We start from the raw sequence: 19,261 nt of genomic DNA, 5'->3' as shown, positions 1-19,261 counted from the left end.
GCCCGGTGTGCGCACAGCTGGCGCTAATTCACAATTACTCACCGGACTCGAACCACGGTCTCGCCCTGCCTACTCTACTACAATGATCAATATCCCTGATATTGAACAGGGGATGAATAATTGATCTTTCATTATATTCTATCATTTTGATAATTGTACTCACTGCTTAAAACAAACAAAGTGTAAGATCTGCACACCATGAATGGTATAATAAATTCAACAAATCCTCCAAATCTATTATCAAATATTAATCTTACCTTTACAATGACATCTGGAAGGCTGGCTGTCATTCTAGAGAGGTCATCTTTCAGGGCAAGTGTCTTTGACATCAGGCTTGTGAGTGTTGGTAGTAAAGCCCCATAGGTGCACTCATCCACTTGTAAGATGTCCAGTGCTACGGTCAGGGGCTTCATCACACTGCAGTTCTCTTGTGAGAATAGGTATTCCCTTTCATCAAGGCACTTGATTCCCAGTTTTACACACAGGGGATTCAGCTCATTCATCGGAATAGTGATGATTCTGGAAATGGCCTCGTACAGAGAATTCCACCTTGTGGATGTAGGTACCATTAGTTTCCTGCGTCTGACTTTCTCCACCTGTTCAGAGGCTAATGTTGATCGACTTGCTTTAGTCCAAAGAGCAGAGCATTTTGCAATACTACTCCTATATACAGCCTTGGTGTTTGCACAGGAATTTAGATGTTTGTCAACATCGCTTGTTGAAATGAGGTTAATTGTGTGTGATGCACACATGTAGTGTGGAGGGAGGCTAAACTGTCCATCACCAGATGCGGTTGAAAGAGCTTCTATGACGTCTGAAACAGTCGGTTCCTCATCATCACCTTCTTCTTCATTTTCAGATTCAGACTCCAAATTACAGGGCTGACACACTCTGAATCTTTTGGTAAAATTAGATGCTTTGTCACTTTGTCATGCAGTCCATATGATGAATGGATTTCTTCAATCTCTGCTCCAATTACATCATAGGTGTGCCTGCCTTTAATTCTCTTTCATGCTAGGGAGGAAATATGTCCGTTATGTCGTATTCTCTCTCAAGGTATCCTGCAAATGACTTTCTCAGCGGCAGCTTGACATCGTGTTTGGTCAGTATTTTTTCTACGATGCGTCGGAACGATTCAGAGTCAACAGTGGAAATTGGCAGCATGTCTTCGACAATATAGCCAGCGACGAGCTTCTTCAGCTCAGCAGCACTAAGCACCGGTGGCTTTTAATTCTAATTTCACCTGTTTAGCAGGAGAGGGAATCTCGGAGGTTCGCCCTGTGGAATTGGATGTGGTAGCCGCAGCGGTCCTTTCAGTTTTTCAGTGAGTTGCTTAGATTTGAGGTGGAATCTTTTGCTGTAGATAAAAGTTTTCTTCCCACGCAGAGTGTACAGCGGATGCTGATGTTTTTGTCACCTTTTACCGAGTCAAATTCAAAGTAATGTCGGTACTTCCAAGCATTAAATGCTGCATGGCCCTGCTCTCTCTCACGCTCCATTCTGTCTCTTGTTTAAAATTACACATGTCGGTGTTTACCACTGATGTCGCATCGCTCATAAGTCACAACTCACGAGACAGTCTCACAAAACAAAATCACGGTTAAGTAACGCAGTAATGTAGCCTGCTTGCGGGAAAGTAACAGTAATCTAATTTCTGTTTTTGCAATTTTAATCCCTTACTTTACTCGTTACTCGAAAAAAGTAATCGGATTACACTAACGTGTTACTGACCATCAGTGGTGTTGATGAGTCGTATCTGAGTGTCAGACATCATTCATGAGTCTAGTGCAGCAGATCAATACTGAAAGAGAGCTCGTGTGTCAAACCACTGTGACATCTTTCAATGTGCTGTGTTTACTGAAACATTCAATAAAGCTTCTGAACATGTTACATTTGTGTCTAACAGCTTCATTCAGACAACAGAGAAAATCACATGTGTGTTTGTGCAGGAATGTCCTGTATCATGATTCTTAATAGTTTTAATAGTTGTGTAAAGGTTCATGTAGCAGTAAATGTGAAATGCAGGTGTTGTGTTGTGAACATGATCTCTGGAGACAGAGCTGATCTATTCTGAGAACATCAGAGTCTCTTCATCCTGTCAATGCAAATGTGATTTTCAGCTCAACACTCTCAGTGTCACTGTTTGATTGGTTCAATCATCTGAACTGAAACACACAGGTTTCACTTCTTTATTGTAAGTGGTTTTCTTGTTATTAAAGTTGCGGGTGCACATATATGATTGACATAAATCATGAATTTAAATAAAAGAATACGCTGATCAAAAAAAAAAAAAAAAATTCTCTTGACTGATGTGAACACTGAACTCTCATTCAAAAACAGCTGCTGTTCATAGCGTTTATCTCATAAAGATCATTAGATATATTGGTTACTAGAAAACACACAAACATGGAAAAACATCTCATATAATGTAGTCAGTGTATGTTTTGCTGATAATATGTGACCCTGGATCATAAAACCAGTCTTAAGTAGCACGGCAACAATTTTAGTAAAAGCCAAAAATGCTTTGTATGGATAAAAATTATCTATTTTTCTTTTATGCCAGAAATCCTTAGGATATTAAGTAGAGATGATGTTCCATGAAGATATTTAGTAAATTTCCTATCGTAAATATATCAAAACTTTATTTTTGTGAATGGCCTGCCGCAATTGCCTCTTGTTAACAACTTCAAAGGCAATTTTCTCAATGTTTATATTTTTTGGCACCCTCAGATTCCTGAGTTTTAAACGTTTGTATCTCTGCCAGATATTGTCATATTATAACAACTCATACATCAATAGAAAGCTTATTTTTTCAACTTTCGGATGATGTAAAATCTCAATTTGAAAAAATTGACCCATACGATAGTTTTGTCGTCCAGGGTCACATATGTTCATTATTAATTTGATGCAAAGAAAATAAACGATCATCTTGGTTAAATAATTCTGATTCTTCAGCAGTCAGTATAGATGATGAAGTAACTTTTGATAATCTTCATAACTATAAAAAAAGTATTGCGTTATTAGTGATCAGTGTTGTGTGTGTGTGTGTTGTATGATCAGCTGCAGTATGTGTCAGGTGTATCAGTGCAGTCAATGTTCAGTCTGACTGACGGAGGTTTTTGTACGACTCTTTATCAATGTGTCAACACATCATCACTGTGATAACTCTGACAGTAATAATCTCCTGAATCTTCAGTCTGAACTCCACTGATGCTCAGAGTAAAATCTGTGTTTGATCCACTGCCACTGAATCTAGATGATACTCCAGACTGGAGGATATTGGTGTTATATATGAGGAGTTTAGGAGCTTCTCCAGGTTTCTGTAAGTACCAGTGTAAGACATTACTATACACTGCACTGCTGACTTTACAGTTTATCTGAACACTTTGTCCTGGTTGAACTGCTGTTATTGATGGACTCTGAGTAACAGTGTACTGTCCTCTACACTCTGAAAGAAACAACAAGAATGAAATATAAGACAACACTGAAACAAATGAAGATTTCACTCTTCAATGAATGAACAATCGTGATAAAAATGTTACTACACAAACCTTGAGCAAACACTGTGAGTGTCCAGATGAAGATGATGCTGAAAGTTATTGTTGTTCTTGTTGGTTTGTGTGATGCTGAAGATTGTTTTGTGTTGTGTTGTGAGTCATGAAGTGTTAAACTCACAGCACTATAAACACTCTCAGAGCACTGAAGCACGTGATCACAATGCAAACTCACTCTCTACATGTATCATTTACCTCAACACAGACAAACACTGGACTTGTGATGTGTTCTGTATCTTTTAGATCATGTGAATATTGTGTGTTATGTGTAATATAAATAATGTGTATGTTTTAATAAAGATACTTGTATATGTCATGTGCATATGTTTCTTATATTATTGATTATGATGTTGTATTTGTATCATCATATCTTTACATCATCAATTTGACTGTAATGCTTTAACTTTGAATATTGTTTCCTTGTTCATACTTTGAGGATTGAGGTCATGAGAGTCACATTTGAATTAAAACTTTTCATCAATGAAAATTCTCAGGTTATGTAAAAGCCTTTGTAAAATAAGCTCATATTTTGTCATAAATAATCAGGAGATTAAATGAAATGTAATGTGTATGATGTGTGAATGTGTGATAAAGTGTAAAGATGTGTTTGTGATGTGTTTATAGTTCAGTTACTGAAGCGTTCAGAGGTTTTTGTACAGTTGCTCTATTAGTTTGTATCACTGTGGTACACATTCGGCAGCGGCACCAGACTGGATGTTGGCAGTAAGTAAAAACATTTAATAATATTATAAAATATTTCTGCTTTCACATGTTAAGATAAACTATGAAATATAAAATTTTATAATAATGATTCATGACTGTGTAAAATTGCACTTACAAATCTGAAACGGAGACCCTAGGAATTTTTTTTCGGCACAATATGGTGAGTAAAGCTTTAGATGTGTTTAATGATTTATACATAATTATGTAGTTAATGTGGAAGAATGAAAACAAGTGTTTTAAAATTATTTGCACAGATTCCTATTCTGATTAAGTTTTGGCTCATATTTGTAAAACTATAAACAATTGTGTGCTAAAAAATGTATAAAACTTGTCTCGTGAAAATAGAAAATCAAATTAAAAGTATTCTGAGTTACGAAAACTATTTATATTTGTATTTATTTATTGTATTTAATAAATTGTTAGGATATAATTTTCAAAACCAGTTATTTGACTCTTATGATTATTTGAAATGTTGTTAAGATTTTGTCACTGTAGTTGATGTTACAGGTACTTTCTAATTTCTGTTTTAATCTTTAATCAAAATAAATAAATGTCACAAAGGTAATATGTTTTCCACACTGATCATTTCTAAAATCGAAAATAATTTATAAACATTATATTGGTGATTCAGAGCACCTGTTAATACTGTATAAACATTTAGATTAACATGAATGAAAGATCTCATATTTATTTATTATTTAATATTATGATCTTATTATAAAGATTTTTGTTTCTCTCTGTGAGTTTGTGACTATTGTGTGTTTGTCAGGCTTCACTCGTCCTAAAGTGAGCGTCCTGCCGCCCTCCAGTGAAGAGATTTCCACAAAGAAAACAGCAACACTGATGTGTGTGCTCAACAAGGGTTTCCCCTCAGACTGGAGTGTGATGTGGAAGGTGGACGGGAGCAGCAGATCTCAGGACAGCAGTGTTGGGCTCCTGGAGAAGGACGGTCTGTACAGCTGGAGCAGCAGTCTGACTCTCTCTGAGCAGGAGTGGAGCTCAGTGCTCTCAGTGAGCTGTGAGGCCAAACACAAAGATCCCAGTCATACAGTCACTGGAGAATTCAGGAGAGATGATGAGTGTTCACACTAGACTCTCTCTCTCTCTCTCTCTCTCTCTCTCTCTCTCTCTCTCTCTCCTCTGACTTCTGTTCTCATCTGAGTCTCACTCATGTCTCACATGTGATTCTATATTAATTTTACAACATATCACTCCAGTGCATGTTTGCTTTATTCAGTCACTGCTTAATGTTTTATCAAAATTCAACAAATAAAATAATATTGAATCTTTGATTTTGTATTTTTTTTTATTAATAAGTGTCACTCAATGAAAACACCTGCAGATGGAGTAAATTTCCAAACCAAACATTTTGAACTATTATCATTGTCGTGAATATGATTTGTTATTTAGTGTTTTTGCAGTATTAGTTTAACATTTAACTCTCGTATTGATAATACTTACTTCATTATTATAAATAATATGTTTTATATTGATTTGGTTCAATTTTCTGTACATTTTGAAAACTCTTACTACAGAAAGTTAAGGTGCTCACACTTGTAACACTTTCACTCTTGTCATTCTTTAATTCTAGTTGCACAAATTTTCATTCCACAAAATCATAATTTCAAAAATATATGTAATTGAACAATGAGGTTTAATCACCGAAACACAACAGTAATATCTTTTTTTAACTAACAGTCAGTTCAAACAACACAAGATACAGGTGTTAAATCCCCCTCAGTGCTGAATGAATGTAAATGTGTATACACATCAAAATAAATGAATCACTTACGCCCAAATAAACTGGCAAAAGCCATATTAAAAAATATATATGCTGCTAAAACATGAAAAAACATGTATCAAAGTAGTTTAACTACGTAAGAAGAAAGTATTTTTTGTTTATTTTACAGTTTGTGCAATACTGTTGGTGCATTGTAAAAAAAGGAAATAACAGTAATGGATATCTGAAACCAAAAAATATTCATTATCATCAAGCCAATCTTCAACATTTAGACATAAAGTTCCATCAAAATCACAGCGAATGTTCTTATTGTTCAGACACTGTGGGAAAAACCTTCTGGTATGAAGAATCCAGGCTTGATGTTGCTCTGCGGTTATATCATTACAAGCTTCATCCATGTCTTGAAGAAGATTGATGTCATAATCCACTGTCTGCCCTCTTTCACCACTGGACTACACTCCCCATAATCCTTTGCACCCATCTCTGATGATCCCCATCATCTGTACTCTACGTTATCTGTATTATTTAAGTTCTCTTCTTGGTTTGGCTCCTTGTACGGTATTGTTAATGTAAATACATGTTTATGTATGTGGTGATGTGCGTCTGCCTGTTTTCTCTTGGATAATATTAAACCCTTTTGGATTATCTGTGTTTCTCGAGTGTTCCCCGCACGCACTGTTACAGGTGACAAGCTCATGTTGATGGTGAAAATACAACTGTAACTTAAACATTATCAGACAACAATAAGAACAGTTAAAAATCTATGGAGATAATAAATGATTCAATAATTCAACACTAAGATCAGTTGAATTAAATGAGACAAATATATAAAACAGAATAATAGGAGATGCAAATCAAAAGTTTGAATTTGATAACATTATGCAAGACAGTTACTGTTTGTAAACATGCTAAAATGTTTGAAAAAGTGTATTTTTGATTATCTGTTGTGTAGTGTTTTGTAACTTGCTTGTAAAAATTGCAACAAACCAATAAAAAAAAACAATAATCAAAAGTAAATAAATAAACAACTGCTAAAAGGTTTAAAAAATAATGTAAAACAAAATACAATTGTTCTTATTTAAAGAAACTCTCGTCTCTCAGCAGCTGCAGTATGTGTCAGGTGTATCAGTGCAGTCACTGTTCAGTCTGACTGACGGAGGTTTTTGTACGACTCTTTATCACTGTGTCAACACATATTTACTGTTGATATAATGTTCACTCTGACAGTAATAATCTCCTGAATCTTCAGTCTGAACTCCACTGATGCTCAGAGTAAAATCTGTGTTTGATCCACTGCCACTGAATCTAGATGATACTCCAGACTGGAGGCTATTGGTGTTATATATGAGGAGTTTAGGAGCTTCTCCAGGTTTCTGTAAGTACCAGTGTAAGACATTACTATACACTGCACTGCTGACTTTACAGTTTATTTGAACACTTTGTCCTGGTTGAACTGCTGTTATTGATGGACTCTGAGTAACAGTGTACTGTCCTCTACACTCTGAAAGAAACAACAAGAATGAAATATAAGACAACACTGAAACAAATGAAGATTTCACTCTTCAATGAATGAACAATCGTGATAAAAATGTTACTACACAAACCTTGAGCAAACACTGTGAGTGTCCAGATGAAGATGATGCTGAAAGTCATTGTTGTTCTTGTTGGTTTGTGTGTTGATGAAGATTGTGTTGTGTTGTCAGTCATGAAGTGTTAAACTCACAGCACTATAAACACTCTCAGAGCACTGAAGCACGTGATCACAATGCAAAGAAGTGGGCAGGATTCTTCTGCTTCAGTCTAGTGCACTATAATTATTGAATGTACAAAGACACAAAACTATAACAACAACAATAATTATAAATGGAATCCTTCAAAGATCTCCTGAACTGTTGGTGTCTGATGTAATCGCTGTATATTCTGTTTTAGTTTGTATTCAGTCAGGTGTAATGAAGGTTTTTGTACAATAGCTTCAGTAGATTATATTTGACTGGTGTATATTACTGAAGTGAAAAACTGTCAATAAATGACTCAACGTACAGAAAATTAGTAAAATGTGATAGATGTGCATTGTTGTTGTTTTCATTGTGTTTGTGTCCTGTGGCTGGTCTTCAGAAGCCCTCAGTGTCTCTGCTGTCGTCCTCTTCTCTGCAGATCTCTGAAAACTCAACAGCGCTGCTCTGTCTGCTTAGCTCTTACTCTCCACAGGGGGCGCTGGTGAGCTGGACACTTGAGGGGTCAGAGGTCACTGAAGGGGTTCACACCAGTGAAGAGAGTGAGCAGGACGGCCGATACAGCCGCAGTAGCATCCTGACCCTCAGCAAAGCACGCTGGGAAGAGAGAGGGGTGTATGTTTGTAGAGTCAAACACCATAAACAAGATTCACAATAGCGGCTGTGAGTGTTGATGAGTCGTATCTGAGTGTCAGACATCATTCATGAGTCTAGTGCAGCAGATCAATACTGAAAGAGAGCTCGTGTGTCAAACCACTGTGACATCTTTCAATGTGCTGTGTTTACTGAAACATTCAATAAAGCTTCTGAACATGTTACATTTGTGTCTAACAGCTTCATTCAGACAACAGAGAAAAGCACATGTGTGTTTGTGCAGGAATGTCCTGTATCATGATTCTTAATAGTTTTAATAGTTGTGTAAAGGTTCATGTAGCAGTAAATGTGAAATGCAGGTGTTGTGTTGTGAACATGATCTCTGGAGACAGAGCTGATCTATTCTGAGAACATCAGAGTCTCTTTATCCTGTCAATGCAAATGTGATTTTCAGCTCAACACTCTCAGTGTCAATGTTTGATTGGTTCAGTCATCTGAACTGAAACACACAAGTTTCACTTCTTTATTGTTAGTGATTTTATTATGTCTTTAAAGTTCATACTAGGTATGATCAATAGCACTTTGAATTCAATGGTGAGATTACAAACCTGTTAGTATCAATCACTGAGGACTGTTGGATAGATATTTAATCTGTTCTTCTATTTGGTTGACAGCTACAGTAAGTGAATGTTCCGAAAGTAATGCTCTGTCACCATCTAGAGGTCAAAAAAACTATACAAATATATTGGAAATCATTTTTAACACCACTTAAGGGCTGTAATATACACAGTATGTGCTACAAAAGCAGGGATCTGCATGTTTGGACAGGAATGTGTTTATGTTTTATATTTGTTGTACAGTACCATCACCACCTGTTACCATGGCAAAAGCTCTGAGAACTCAATGCAGACGCTCAGAAGATACTATAACGAGTCCCAGCACCTCTAGGAACATATTCTGGCCTTCTACCACTGAGGTTGGAGATGTGGTACTTGACATAATTCTTTGTAAGTATTCACACTTCATCCACACTTCATCATCTTAGTTAGCAAAGAGTAAATATATAATAGCCTCTAGAAGAACCTAATGTTAAGGTTTTAGTTTTCGTGTTTTCCAATGGATGCATTTTAAGACTCATTTGTCTTGATTATTTAACCAAACATTATATGAAAAGTTGATGTATGCTCGTATATTATTTTTGTGTTCCCAGTTATGGTGACCGAAGATCTGAAAGAACCAGGGGCCTGTTCTTCGTACGTCGCTAACTCGGTTAGCTGGATTTGATTGTTGACGATTTGGCATGATCTTGGATTGTTTGGTTCTTCGAAGCTCATCCTGGACTTGCTGTCATAGCAACAGGTCCGTAAGCTTGAACCTGCTCGGGAGCAGGCTTACTTCATGTAAACAGGATTAGATCACGGCTTTATACGCGGAGGTGATATGGGAAGTCTTTCGCAGACATGTCTTGTCCGTTTTTACGTCAGGAATGCGTTGCTGAAGGTACCAGAATAATTCAAAGAGCTTTTCGAATTAATCGCTTTTTGCGAGATCGACAGGATCCTTTAGCGCGATAATCTACTGATTGAGAGATATCGTTTTTCTCTGTAGGGTGTAATATACATTATCAACTTGTTGGAGCCACACGTTAAATGTTCGTCGCAGTCGGGGTTTAACAACTGCACAGTTTGAATAGCTTTGCGATTCTTTGCGAGTGGCACTTTCCTTTACACTATTGGAGATGCAGAATACCTGGGTAAAAATGCTGTATGTCGTGCCACTCGCAAAGTTTATCTGTCACTCAAACAGTTTTTAGGGGGCTTTGTGGTATTTCCATGCCACTTAAGACCACAGGCTGTGAAGCAGATTTTTTTTTGCCATTGCAGGTACATTATAATTGTTAATGAAGATCATGGAATCATGATCATGCCAAAAAGTAGCCTAGGACTTACAGTATTTGTTCCTCAGGCTTCCCTAATGTTATTTGTGCCATAGACTGCACACAGGTCCCCATCAAGGCCCCACCTGGCCCAAATGAAGGGGATTTTTTGAACAGAAAGGGATTTCACAGTGTAAATGTGCAAGTAAATTACTATAACAATTATTCATATTCCAGATAAGCAATAAATAAATAAAAGTAACGTAATCAAAAAGTATGCAGACTGATTTCAAATATTTTAGATGGTGTGCGACTCCATGTTCCACATCACAAATGTGGAAGCCACATGGCCTGGTTCTGTGGGTGACTCCAAGATTTTCAGAGAGTCACATTTATGCACATTATTTGAACGTGGTAAGGAAAAATTATTTAAAACTCACTGTATTACATAATTTTATTCTGAGCCTATCAAAACTGCATTTTCCCAGGTGCTGACGATGGGATCCTGTTTGGCGACAGGGGCTATGCCTTCAGGCAGGCAGTACTTCATGACACCATTCCCTGGACCACAAACCCGTTACAATGCAGCTCTAGCCAGGACAAGGCCACGCATTGAAATGACCTTTGGCCAACTAAAGGAAGATTTCAGTGTCTTAAGGGTCTGAGGGTTGCACCTGGAGAGGACCCCTGTGGTGGAGGTGCAGCCTGATGATGACCTCCAGCCAGTGCACTTGGACCAATAGTGGCAGAGCTGCACAGGACAGTATTGTGGAACACGATTTTATGAATTCTTTTTTTTACACATAAACTTTCATTAAATGAATAATAGAAGACAACATGCTTAGTTCATGGAGTTTTATTTCAATGATTGTTTCTCAAGAAAAGCCAGTGATGGTCATCTTTTGCCTGCAATAAGATATATAGTTATCCAAGGGCAGCAATAGTGCTCTTTGTGAAAAATAGGGTTTAAGCAATTACTCTGAAGTTTCTTTTGAAGCAACTCAATCTCTAGTGCCAGTTTTTTCTTCTTTAAGGTGTCAAGTTCAATTTCTCCCCTTAATTTTTGTTTTTTTAAGAGCAAAATACTCAATTTTATGTTGAAGATTCTGTTTATATAGGGTACGGATATCCCCCTGTGCCATTAAAAAAAAAAAAAACTCAACAAGCCTCATGCAACAGAAAAAGGAAAAGTAGACTGCCGACCTCTGTATATTTTTGTGCTGTAGGCCTGTCTGTAGGCGTTTCCTCCTCCTATATTGCAGTCAGAAATAATGTGTCCACACCTATAAATTAAATAAAGTTATTTGTGCACTTACAAGTAATTCCTCCAAAGGACAGTCATCTGAGAGGGTTTCTTCACTGTCCTGTGCAAAAGAAAAATGGGTTTTACAAAGTGTTGCACTTTCTTTCCTTTTGATGTAAAGTTATAAATGTCCACTTACTGCACATATTTCAGACACCACTTTCTTGGGAACAGATAAAAGTGTTGGTTTATTATGTAAAACTACACAAAAGAGGAGAACTCAATGGCATTACAATACACAAGGAGAAAATATGATCAATATCAAATTGCAAAAAAAATTACATTAGTTATACAGCTTTCACCTTCACAAGTCAAAGAAATTAACTCAATATTTATTTGTCGAAATGACTGTACAAGCAATTTGGATTATAGACATAATTTAACGCAGCAACAAATTATTTACGAAAATTGAAATATATATGAAATTATTAAAATAAGACTATATACTGTAATTGTAAGTGATATAACCATAACATGGAACACTTACGCATTTAATTTGTCTGCTACTTTTTGCCAGCCCTCTCCACTGGCGTTTTAATTATTTTTTCAAATTATTACTGTAAGCAAACCCTTCCAGTAATAATTCTTGCTCTGCTGCGTTGAAAAACTGAGCGCGCTCTTTTGCCATGTGAGCAGCCAATAGCAGCGTTGCTGATCATTGTTTCTACTATCGATACATATCCCCTTTTAAACAAGCGCATGAACGCGCAATTATCTCAGATAACTCAATCCAGCGATACTAATCATAAACAGCAGGTGTGTTCGAAGAACCCAATTAGCCGGATCATGATTAGCACGATGATATCATCTCGGATGTGTCATTTGATCTCGGATGTAATAAGCGACGTACGAAGAACGGGCCCCAGAAGTACTTAAGCAACAACTGTTGATGCTTCTTAAAAACCACCAAATGCAGTGCAGTACTCTGTCATTGAGAGAGGAACTTCCAGATGAAAGCGAATTTGACCTCCCTTTGTCCGAATCGTTTGATCTTTAAAAGTTGGAAAGTGAACTCAATGAGCAGCCTGGAAAAACAAAGAAGATGGTATGTAAAAGGCAGTCCTTTTAATTCAATTGTTCTTATGCTGTATTTATAGCACTTTTAACAATATTCTGTTATGTATTGTAAATGTGGTTGTATTTCTGTTGAACTTTTGTTAACCTGTTTGTTGTTGTTTATTAGGTAGTCTTTTTTTGAAGTGTTGTAGGGTTTCCATCAAAGAAGGAGTGTGATGCATCGTAGAAAAGCTTTTGACGGGGGGCGCACGTGACCTCGACAAAGGTGGCTGCGTGGGAGGAGAGCTCTCTACAACTTTGCATATTAACTACCTCCAAATTCTAGTAACCCAACCAATCCATCTGGATGAGAATCTGTCTCAGGCCCCTTTAGTGAAGGAACTTAACATTTTTAATAAAGCACGTATGAACACAAAGCGCGAAGACGGTGACAGCAGAGTGTGCCGATGCTAACAACATGCCAGACATAGCCGATGTGCTAACTGAACTGAAAGCACTTCGCTTTTTTTTATATATATGCAAATGTATACATAGGGAGCCAACATGTCTTCTTTATTTTTTGGTTAAGTATATAACAATAGCGTATAACCACTTGAACCTGAAATGTGTTGTTGGGGATACATATTGTTTCACATACTAGTTAAGGGTTAATGTACACTTGTTGTTCCATGAGGTGTCTGGTCGTTTGGGGGCCGGGGTGTTGCTGTAGCGGTGGCGGGGAAAATGTTTCTCAGTTTGTGCATTTATTGTGTTCTACTCTTACAGTTTTCCAAAAAAATTGTTGTTTGTTTGTTTTGATTTGCTGTTTGTTTTGTTTTTGTTTTTGCTTGTGGCAAGGGGGATCAAGTGTATATTAAGATCACCTGCTTTTACAACCCCAATGCATCAAAGACCCTGATGACAGCCTCCAAAACCGCAGGCCTTGTATGGAGGGAATTCAACCCTTCCGCAAAAGACTATACTTTTTACTCCGCAAGACACAAAAGCTACCTTCGGTTAGATTACTTCTCTCTGCTGCAGACCTATCTCTCCTTTGTCGCATCCTGTAACATAGGTGCACTTCTTATATCAGATCATGCTCCGATGTATCTTCACTTGACAATGGGCACACTCAACCAGATACTGGAAGTTTAACTCTTCACTTCTTGCAGTTACTGATGCCTGTAAAAATATTAGACAGTGTTTAGATTAATACAAAAAGGATAATGCTGCATCTCCTGTTACTCCTGCAATTATATGGGATGCAGCAAAAGCCGTGATCAGAGGGCATCTGATCTCATTTACCCCCAGAAGGAAAAAATCTAAAATTCAACAGACCGACCAATTATAGAAGGAACTCTTAGAGCAAACTCACAAACAATCACCTACAGAGTTGAACTGGATATAGCTAAATGCTGTCAGAAATAATCTTAACCTGCTTCAGACGTAGCACACTAAAAAACTCTTAACTTTCACAAGGCAACGCTATCACGAGTCCGGTAATAAACCAAGTAGGCTTTTAGCCTACCAACTCAAAAGGGAGCATGCCGAACGTACTATAAAATGCATATGCATTTTATATGCATATGACATACAGTCAATTAAATCTTCCTTCCATGGTTTTTATACGCAATTAGAAACAACTATATTATTAATAATATTAATTCGTTCTTAGAAGACATGTCTTTGCCCCACTATCGGAACAAGACAGCAAACAGCTGACTTCTCCTTTGCCTCTGAGGAGGCTATCCAGTCGTTCCCTTCTGGAAAATCGCCAGGCCTAGACGGATGCCCGGTTGAATTTTATAAGACCTCCTGGACCCAAATAAAAGCTTTGTTTATGCCCATAATTGCAGAATTTGTACTTGATGGCAATCTTCCTGAAACAATGAGGACAACCCTTATAACACTAATATATAAAAAAGACAAGGATGCTGCCGAATGCGCTTCCTACTGTCCAATCTTGCTGCTCCCGGTCGACTTCAAGATTATATCCAAATGAATCGCCTGTAGGCTGGAGGACTTAATGCCCAAACTGATCCACCCAGACCAATCCGGCTTTATTAAGGCACGAAACGATACTGATAATTTTCGAAGGCTGCACGTGATTGACCACTCCGCTTTGCGCAATCAACCAGCACTGATAATATCCTTGGTCTATGAAAAGGTGTTTGATAGAGTCGAGTGACCATACCTGTTCTAAGAGACCATACCTGTTCTCTGTGTTAAAGAAATTTGGTTTTGGCAACAGATGAATTGGATGGATAGGATTTATGTAGCCCACAGGCAATGGTGTGTGTAAACGGCAATTTTACTGAGAAATTTGGCCTACAAAGGGGATGTCGTAAGGGTTGCCCTCTGTGCCCATTTTTGTTTAATTAAGCTGTAGGACCGCTAGCAGAAGCTATACGAACTAGAGATATTAGGAATAGACACTGGTAAGATACATAACAAAATCTCTTTATATGCAGACGATATAATTTTGTATTTTTCAAATACAGAGAACACTGTACCAATAGTGCTCGATCTACTGAATAAATTTGGGCAGATATCAGGCTACAAAATGACGTTAAAAAAATTCAACGCTTTCTCGCTAAACATGTCAATAACCAGTCAATTAAAAACAATTTCACCCTTTAGGTGGGCTCAGAATGGACTTAAATATCTTGGAGTGTACGTTCCTCCCAAGCTAAAAGACTTGTTTTGTGTAAACTACCCCCCACTTCTTAAAAAGATTAAGGATAATTTAGAGCATTCGAACCTGAAGGATCAATGTGATAAAAATGAATATCTTCCCATGTTTCAACTCAACTCAACTCAACTTTATTTATATAGCGCTTTTTACAATTTTCATTGTTACAAAGCAGCTGCACATGAGACACATTGAATACAAGTATGAATTCTAAAGCAGCCCCCCCGGCCAGGCAGATAGTGCAAAATAATATGCAAACGGTGGTGAGGAACCCAAAACTCCCATCGAAAAAAAAACCTCAGGGGAACCCAGGCCCAACCAGGGGATTCCAGTTCCCCTCTGGCAAAAGCTGCTGCCTCTGCACAAGCTCAACAGTGCTAGCACAACAAGGCTTTATAAATATATAAAAATGAAGGATTTAAGATTATCATTAACAATCTAATAGCATTTGAAATGTTGTAGGAAAAACAAAGTTGTCGCGTCCTTTATCCAGCTCTATCCTCTTAGCTCATGTCGGGTCACCGCTTCCCATTCTCAGCTCTGCCATCAGGTCTGGGCATGAACTGCATCCTGCGGTAACCTTGGAACAAAGAGACCAGACTGGCTGAGAGTAGAGTACTGTTCTGCACTCTTTGATGCAGCAAGTACATCATTTGTTGTTGGATGTGTTCCTGGTTCCGGTTGATCTAAATAATGCAGCCTAAATCCTCTGAGGATTAATATTATGGAGGTGTAGTGTATGCAAGATTAAAAAGATGAGTCTTTAGTCTAGATTTAAACTGACAGAGTGTGTCTGCCTCCCGGACCGTGCAGGGAAGAATATTCCAAAGTTTAGGCGCTAGATAAGAAAAGGATCTACCACCTGCACTTGATTTTGAAATTCTAGGTATTACCAACTGACAGGACGCCTGAGAGCGTAATGTACGCGGAGGTCTGTAATACAATAGAAGTTCATTCAAATACTGCGGCGCTAGACCATGTAGGGCTTTATAGGTAATAAGCAAGATCTTAAAGTTAATGCGATGCTTTATAGGTAACCAGTGCAAGGTTGACAGAACCGGGGTTATATGCTCATACTTTTTTGTACGTGTAAGAACTCGAGCTTCCGCGTTTTGAACCAGTTGCAGTTTTTGTAATAGGCCCTAGAAGTGCATTACAGTAATCTAGTCTTGATGTCATGAATGCATGAATTAATTTCTCTGCATCTGACAGTGACAGCATATGACGTAATTTAGATATATTCTTAAAATGGAAAAATGCAATTTTAAATGTGTTGGCAACATGGCTTTCAAATGACAGAGTACTATCGAATACAACGCCAAGATTCTTAGCTGATGACGAGGATTTTATGGAGCATCCGTCAATCGTTAAACAGTATTCTTGGTTGTTACGCATAGCAGTTTTCGGTCCAGTAAGTAACACTTCTGTTTTGTCCGAGTTTAGTAGTAAAAAATTGTTACTCATCCACATTTTTAAGTCAACTATGCAATCCTTTATTCGATGAAACTGCTTGGTTTCGTGAGGCTTCGAGGAAATATAAAGTTGAGTATCATCAGCATAACAGTGAAGGCTAATTCCGTGTCGCTTTATTATATCTCCTAGAGGTAGCATGTATAATGCGAAGAGCAGAGGCCCCAAAACTGAGCCCTGTGGTACACCGTACTGGACTTGTGATTTGCGGGACGCCTCATTGTTTATTGCTACAAATTGAAAACGGTCGGATAAATAAGACTTAAACCATTTCAATGCTATTCCGTTAATGCCGACGTAATTTTCGAGTCTATGAAGTATGCTGTGGTCAATGGTGTCAAATGCAGCACTGAGGTCTAGTAGCACCAATAACGAAATACAGCCACGGTCAGACGCTAAAAGCAGATAATTTGTAACTCTTATCAAAGCAGTCTCTGTACTGTGACATGCTCGAAATCCAGACTGGAATTCATCATTAATGTCATTCCTTTGGAGGAAGGAGCATAATTGAGTTGAAACTACTTTTTCCAGAACTTTAGATATAAAAGGTAAATTCGATATAGGCCTGTAATTCCCTAGTTCTTTAAGGTCAAGTTTTTTTTTTATTAAAAGAGGCCTTATAACAGCCACCTTAAATGCTTTAGGCACATGTCCTAATGTCAGAGATGAGTTAATAATACTGAGAAGAGGATCTATAATTTCTGGGAGCATTTCTTTCAGTAGTTTTGTAGGTATAGGGTCTAGCATGCATGTTGTTGATTTGGATGATCTAATGATTTTAGACAGTTCATCGTGATCTACTGTAGAAAATAATTGCAATTTCTCCTTAGGGGTGCTGTAGTTAGTTTGTTCAGCGGATTTCACTACAGGTTGCATTGTTATAATTTTTTCTCTTATATCTTGGATTTTACTCGTGAAGTAGTTCATAAATTCATCACTGTTATGCTGATAATCAGAATCTGACGTCGATGACGACTTCTTTTTTGTTAATTTAGCCACTGTGTTAAATAAAAACCTAGGGTTGTGATGGTTTTCCTCTTTTAGTGTTGAAAAGTAGGCGGATCTAGACGTTTTTATGGCATTCCTGTAATTTCGAGTACTATCCTTCCATGCTATACGAAATACCTCTAAATTAGTTTTCTTAAAGTTGCGCTCCATTTTCCGGGATGCTTTTTTTAGAGTCTGAGTGTGTTCATTATACCACGGTGTTGGGCTGCTATTTTTAATTTTCTTTAAACGCAGAGGAGCAACTGTGTCTAATATTTCCCAATTTTTGAAATGTTCAATAGTAGTGTCAAAATCGTCAACGTTTTTACTCATGCTAGATATTTTAGACAATTCAGGCAGATTATCGAGAAACGCATCTTTGGTAGTTGAGGTAATCGTTCTACCATATTTGTAACAAGGAGTTTGATTTGCAGCCGTAGGCCAGTGAAGCAAACATAATATCAGATAATGATCCGAAATGTCTTCACTCTGCTGAACGATTTTAACATCGTCCACATTTATACCATAAGAAAGTATTAAATCTAAAGTATGATTACGAAGGTGAGTGGGTCCTGACACAAGTTGACTAACGCCCATGGAGTTAAGAGTGTCTTTGAAAGCCAGTCCCAAGGCATCTGTATCATTGTCTACATGGATACATGGATTCATTTAGAGTAATATAATCATCTGGCTTTAGCCATGTTTCTGTCAAACAAAGCATGTCTATTTTATGATCGGTTATCAAATCGTTAACAAAAAGTGCTTTATTTGAGAGAGATCTAATATTAAGCAATCCGAGTCGTAACAGTTGATTATCTGTATTTTGTTCATGTTTGATTTGTTTAACGTTTATTAAATTACTTTCAAGAGGTTTACGCATTATCTTATGTTTGCTAATCCGGGGGACAGACACAGTCTCTATTTTATGTTGTTTGTAAGAAGGGATTTTTAGTAGTTTCAACATACTATTCCAATAACTACCCTGTTACTTGAAGAAAGACTTTTTTAAATCCATAAGTAAAGTAATACAATTTATTTGGAAGAACTTGGCACCTCGAATATCCTTTAAAACCTTAAGTAGAGCAAAAGAGATGATTAACTGGCTACACGAACGTAGAACTGCTCACTGGTTAGACATTGCAAAAGACATCTGTTTCCCTACGCTTCTGACCTCCCTACCCTATATCAATAACATGACCGCATAACATTCAGTGACAAGAACCTATATTGTTCATATACTCAAGGTCTGGCACTATGTAAAGAAGTTTTGTTGATGTTCTGCCAAAATCTCCATTTTAGCTCCTTTTCCTCCAACCCAGACTTGCCCTCCAGTCTTGGTAAATCCTTGTTTAAAAATAGGAGAATATGGTGTATTCCAGTTTCAACATATGTTTACGAATGGCTCCCTCAAGTCTTTTTCAGATTTAACCACAGAATTTAAGATTCCAAGACAAGAGTTTTACAAATATTTGCAAATCCATCATATGATAAGTACTCTTGACAAGGCTGGGCAGCTCTCACTGGATCGTCATGATTCCCCCTGTGGCCTCACTCAAAAATGTGTGGCAAAAGGACCTTGGGTGTGACCTTAA

At 37.5% G+C, this 19,261-nt stretch overlaps 1 protein-coding gene and 2 gene segments (V, D, J or C); 2 read left to right on the top strand and 1 right to left on the bottom strand.

Annotated features, from left to right (window-relative positions):
* Positions 1–513: 513 nt before the first annotated feature.
* Positions 514–5,369, top strand: LOC130414703 (immunoglobulin kappa constant-like). The segment is given in 2 exon segments: positions 514–562; positions 5,047–5,369. Coding segments are annotated over 2 exon segments (372 nt in total).
* A 794-nt stretch (positions 5,370–6,163) lies between these two features.
* Positions 6,164–7,683, bottom strand: LOC130414568 (Ig kappa chain V region K16-167-like). The segment is given in 2 exon segments: positions 6,164–7,519; positions 7,623–7,683. Coding segments are annotated over 2 exon segments (372 nt in total).
* A 2,109-nt stretch (positions 7,684–9,792) lies between these two features.
* LOC130414567 (putative nuclease HARBI1) lies at positions 9,793–11,059 on the top strand. Its single transcript, XM_056740531.1, has 4 exons — positions 9,793–9,845; positions 10,338–10,426; positions 10,524–10,635; positions 10,710–11,059. The coding sequence occupies exons 1-4, from the start codon at positions 9,806–9,808 to the stop codon at positions 10,835–10,837; spliced, it is 369 nt and encodes a 122-aa protein (XP_056596509.1). The 5' UTR covers positions 9,793–9,805; the 3' UTR covers positions 10,838–11,059.
* Positions 11,060–19,261: the final 8,202 nt, after the last annotated feature.

The sequence above is a fragment of the Triplophysa dalaica genome, chromosome 24 (assembly GCF_015846415.1).
Source record: "Triplophysa dalaica isolate WHDGS20190420 chromosome 24, ASM1584641v1, whole genome shotgun sequence".
Taxonomy (NCBI): domain Eukaryota; kingdom Metazoa; phylum Chordata; class Actinopteri; order Cypriniformes; family Nemacheilidae; genus Triplophysa; species Triplophysa dalaica.
Note: the sequence above shows the minus strand (reverse complement) of the source record. Positions and strands in the feature narration are given on the sequence as shown.